Source organism: Babylonia areolata, chromosome 19, assembly GCF_041734735.1.
Source record: "Babylonia areolata isolate BAREFJ2019XMU chromosome 19, ASM4173473v1, whole genome shotgun sequence".
NCBI lineage: Eukaryota > Metazoa > Mollusca > Gastropoda > Neogastropoda > Buccinidae > Babylonia > Babylonia areolata.
This window is the reverse complement of record NC_134894.1, coordinates 4,761,491-4,766,862: the sequence shown is the minus strand read 5'-3', so window position 1 is coordinate 4,766,862 and position 5,372 is coordinate 4,761,491. Positions and strand designations below refer to the sequence as shown.

Genomic DNA, 5,372 nt, shown 5'->3' with positions numbered 1-5,372 from the left:
TCTTTCACTCCATTCTTCCTGTACGCCTCTAGTTTCGTGGAGACACTGTGGTTTACCACAAAAGGTAAGACTCGATTATAGTTTTCTACCATTTTCTTTCCTTTTCTTTTCTTCGGTCTTTCTTTCTAAAAACCAACAACACAGTAGTTCACTTGTGGAGGCAATATTCATGTGGTTTTTTGTTTCGTTTCTCTTATCTCTTATTTTACTCCTTCTTTGCATCTCTCATTTTCATTTCTATTTTCTTTCTCTTCTCCGTCCTTTCTTTCTGCTTTCATAGACCTGTTCGTCAGGATTTCTACACGGACGTTGAAAATTATATCAAATAAGATTTCACACACACACACACACACACACACACACACGCGCGCGCGCACGCACATACAGAGAGAGAGAGAAAGAGAGAGAGAGAGGGGTGGGGTATAGTAATGTCGTGGTGATTTTGGCTAATTCTCATTTATTCCTCCCCCTTCCTTTCTTTCCCTTTCTTTAGATACTTAATTAATCAGGTTCTTGTTTACCCCATGCTAAAGTACCCAAACTTGGTTTTTGAAATGAAGACAAAGCTCGTACTTTTGACTCTCTTCCCTCCCTCCGTCCCACAGACACACCCACACAATGAAGGCAGTTCTGGCTCTGACTCTGCTGGTGGCTCTGGCCTCGGCCGCCCCCCAACCGATCAAGGACAAGCGCTTCATCGAGAGCATCGGCCACCTGTTCCACCAGGCCGCTGACGCCCTGGCTCACACCTTCAACCAGGCCAAGGACGCCTTCAACAGCCTCACCCACGGTCTCAACAGTAAGGAGGGGATTTTAAGGGGGGGGGGGGGGGGGGGGGGGGGGGTGGGGGGGGAAACTCCTGAAAATGGGGCTTTTTTAAGGGGGGGGGGGGGTCGTATGAAATAGGGGCTTTTGGCGGGAATTTCCTTCAATATGGGCGTGGGATCTCCTGCAATTGGCTTTTGCGGCAATCTGTAATAGAGCTTTGGGGTAATCACCTGTAATGGCTTCTTTAGAATCTCTTGTAAGTTGTAATATGGGCTTTTGAGGGAATTTGGTCTTTGATAGAAAATAGGCGCTAAATAATTATCAATAATAATGTTAATAATAATAAATGATGGTGATCAGTTGTAATGAACAATGTGTTGCTTTCCTAATTCTCCTTATCTTTGATGGGATGACAGGACATTAAATCTTGCTTTTTTGTAAAACTCCATAAATGATTAGGGGAGACATGATAATGGAGTCTCCTGACCATTGTTTAGACTGTTAATGTAATTCAGTCAAATCCAATATCACAAGCCCAGTCATAAAATGATAAGCTGGTTCGTCTCAGATGCTTGTACTGGGAACAGGTTGTGTCATGTCCCAGTCATATAAATGGGTGATTTGTTTCATACGCTGTTTATCCTATACTTTTACAAGGACTTTATCATCATGTAACCGTCTTCAACAATGTTATTTCACAAACAAGTATCATCGTGCTTAGATTATGAATGTTTTGTGCGTCTGTGGACAATGTATTGGTTCGAACTCATGCTATCGCCAGGGATGTTTTGTGTGGCTGTGGACAATAGATATAATCATGCTAAGATTTGGGATGTTTTGTGTGACTGTGGACAATAGATATGATCATACTAAGATTTGGGATGTTTTGTGTGACTGCGGACAATAGATATGATCATGCTAAGATTTGGGATGTTTTGTGTGACTGCGGACAATAGATATGATCATGCTAAGATTTGGGATGTTTTGTGTGTCTGTGGACAATAGATATGATCATGCTAAGATTTGGGATGTTTTGTGTGACTGTGGACAATAGATATGATCATGCTAAGATTTGGGATGTTTTGTGTGACTGTGGACAATAGATATGATCATGCTAAGATTTGGGATGTTTTGTGTGACTGTGGACAATAGATATGATCATGCTAAGATTTGGGATGTTTTGTGTGACTGTGGACAACGCACTGTTTCAGATTCATGCTATCACCTGAGATGTTTTGTGAGTCTGGTGACTATGAATTTTTGTTAAGGAAACGTGCTTAAAAGGTCTTGTTGATTGTCTTGACATTGTCCCCTTTGTCTTTCGACAGTCAACTTCGATTCAGTGGTGGCCCAGATGATTCCTCTGATCGACTCTGGCATGACCGAGACTGCCTGCACCACTGCCTGTGTCGGTGCCGCCTCCACCGTGCTGGGGCCTGCCGCCCCCCTGGCCGGCACTGTGTGTGGACCCGTGTGCAAGGCGTGAGTACCACTACCTGTCATGACGCTGTGACTGGAGTCTCATCTCCAACTTTTTTTTTTTTTACATTTATTTGCTTATTTATCATCATTGTTGTCTTTATTTTTATCTTTTTTATTTTATTTTAATTATTTTTATTTTTTTATTTTATTTTATTTTATTTTTGCACGCTTATAGTTGACTTCATCAAGTTTTTGCGCCTTATACATATTATTATTAGTAGTAGTAGTTCTTTTTTATGTATTTATCTCTTCTTATTTTTCTTCTTTTCTTTTCAAGGCCTGACTAAGCGCGTTGGGTTACGCTGCTGGTTAGGCATCTCCTTGGCAGATGTGGTGTAGCGTACATGGATTTGTCCGAACGCAGTGACGCCTCCTTGAGCTACTGAAACTGAAACTCCAACTTTTGGTCTTTTTCTTTCTCTCTATCTCTGTGTCTGTCCGTCACTGTCTCTCTCTTTCTCTTTGAAATGGTTCTAAACAAAACCTCATCCTTGACAACATCTGCCTGCAGGAAACTTAACAATGTACCGCTACGCCAAAGACTGAATCGCAATAAAAGAGTATTGATGCACAAAATAGTGACAGGTCATGCTCCCGACTATCTACTCAATAAATGTTCCGAAAATGAGAACAGAAACCAGACAAAATGAAATGCCCCAATTCCCAGAATATACCTATAAATCCAGCCTTGCCTATTCTGTTTCATGACTCTGGAATTCACTCCCAGTATCCATTAAACCATACAAAAACATCACGAGTTTTTCCCCCATCTTTTCCAGTCAATATAGAACAATTCCCGCTGTTACAAATAACACTCAATAATTGTTCTCTTTTTTCTTTTTCTTTTTCTTTTTTCAATCTGCTGTATTTTAATAGCATTTGTTTCTTGTGTTGTGTTGTATTGAAATGTATTGCATTGCGTTGTCTTGTCTTTTCTTTTGGAGGTCAAGGGGTTAAAGCGCTTGGCGTGACCCTCACGTGATCACTTAACGTCCAAGTGATATTTCAGTGGAGTGATTTTTCTTTTGTTCCAGTGCCCTTGCCAAGCTGGAGGAGACTGCTGGTTAAGATGTGCCTTCTCCCGCACTCCTGCATCGTGTATCAATAAATCACCTGGCTGGTACATAGGAGTTTGCCTGCTCAATCTGAATGGAAGACAGAGGATGGGGAAGAGAAGGATGAGGACGGGTGTGCGTGAGAGAGAGAGAGAGAAGAGAGAGAGAGAGAGAGAGAGAGAGAGAGAGAGAGAGAGAGAGAGAGAGAGAGAGAGAGTTATTGTTACTTATTGATAATTCGGCAAACAGCCCAACCGTCCGCACATGGCTTTACCACGGCACAGTTACAGATACATCATGATAGACTTACATCGCGGCACAGTTACAGTTACGTCACGACACTGTTACATTATGACACCGCTATATGACAACACAGGTACATTTGCACTGATCACAATACAGTTACATCATGATATGATTACTTCATAACACAGTTACATCATGTTAAAATTACATCACTACACAATTACATCACGATGCACATGACGACACAGTTACATAACGACACAATTATATGGCGATACAGTTACATGACGACATAGTTTCCGGACAACACAATTACATCACGGCATAGTTACATTACGACAAAGTTACATCACAACATGATTATAATGACAGAAACGTTACCCAACTACACTGTTATGTCACGACACTGATACATCGCGATACTGTTACCTCATGACACTGTTACATCGTGACACAGTTAAAGTTAGATCCCGACACATTTACAACACGATTTTTAGGAATTAGTTAGAAATTCTTCAGCGTGGAATATACTTTTAAACAAATGGAACCAGCTGTTCTTATCCTTTCTTTCTATGTCTGAATGCCAATTTTGTTTTAAGACATCAAGCAGTCTGGGTTTGAATTCTGAAATAAATGTTTACTCACACCCTACACCGTGATACATCCACACAATTGCAAAACCATTTGCTGACGAAACGTTTCTTGCACAAGAAGCCCTGTTTTCTTTTCCTTTCTCTGAGATATCATCATACCGAATGCTTGTTTACAAAGTCTACTTTGAGTTAATTTCAACAGATTAAACCATTACTTAATACACAAGTTTTTACATACAAAGCATATCACCACACAGAACCCGAGGCGTGTATTGAAACACCTAGAAAACGTGGAGGACTTTTGTTTAATGTCCCGTCACACATATCGGTGATTGAAGACATTTTGTTAAAGTATTTATGAATACATTAATATTTTTTATATTTTGACTATTATCGGTTAGAAGGGGTGGGAGATGTGAATGAATGGAGGGTTGGGGGAAACTGGGCAAATGAGGGTGAAATGTGGGTGAAATTTTAAAAAAAGAAAAAAAAATCTAAATACAATTACACGAAATTACTAAAAGGACTTCGTAAAATAAAAGTCGTTAAACTGACAAGCGAAACAACTGATAATGAATGTAAAACGTTTCAGTGCAAAAGTGTGCACTCTCTCAATCTGCTCATGTTTTGTATAATCCCCAAATTTCAGCTGCATATGTATATATATGGCTCAGTTTGTATATCAAACATTCTCTAGAACACCTTTCTTACCTTTACGACATGTTTCGTCCCATGCCAAGTTAAGGCTTAATTTGGTTGTAAACAGTAACGCTAAGTACTTGTAAGAAATTACAACTTTCAGTTCTACATTATCATAATAGCTTTTCTCAACTCTTGTTTATCAAGGTGCACAAACGATCTGCTTTTTGTTTTAAAACATTTAATTGATTTTGAAGTCCCAAAATCACATCATCAGCAAATAACAATGAAAAATGTTTCGACAGCATTTGGAATGATATATATACAGATAGTTCACACCCTCTTCGTGTCCTGGGCTCTGCTCCTTGCAGAAAGCACTGAGGAAAATACCAAGACCAGTAAAATATAAGAAATATCAACAACAGTAGGTTCTTCATGTCTTAAAATGCGCATGATCTCTAGTGATGACCAAGACTTGGAAAACCGGGTTGAAGAATATTCCAAGTGTCTCGCCTTGTCTGGATGGCCATACAGGACGGCTAAGGCAAGGTTAGTAGAAGGAGCAAATAAAAACAGAAACAAACTGCTG

At 39.9% G+C, this 5,372-nt stretch overlaps 1 protein-coding gene across 1 annotated transcript; it reads left to right on the top strand.

The window, feature by feature from the left end:
* Positions 1-618: 618 nt before the first annotated feature.
* LOC143293984 (uncharacterized) lies at positions 619-3,318 on the top strand. Its single transcript, XM_076605377.1, has 3 exons — positions 619-799; positions 2,097-2,250; positions 3,285-3,318. Exons 1-3 carry the CDS (start codon positions 619-621, stop codon positions 3,316-3,318), a joined length of 369 nt encoding a protein of 122 aa, XP_076461492.1.
* The last annotated feature ends 2,054 nt before the right edge of the window (positions 3,319-5,372 follow it).

Excerpts from the sequence above, each read along its gene's own strand:
- LOC143293984 (XM_076605377.1), top strand. The coding sequence starts at position 619 with ATGAAGGCAGTTCTGGCTCTGACTCTGCTGGTGGCTCTGGCCTCGGCC. Across the intron at positions 800-2,096 it reads CCTCACCCACGGTCTCAACA|TCAACTTCGATTCAGTGGTG; the intron begins GTAAGGAGGGGA and ends GTCTTTCGACAG. Across the intron at positions 2,251-3,284 it reads TGTGGACCCGTGTGCAAGGC|TGCCCTTGCCAAGCTGGAGG; the intron begins GTGAGTACCACT and ends CTTTTGTTCCAG.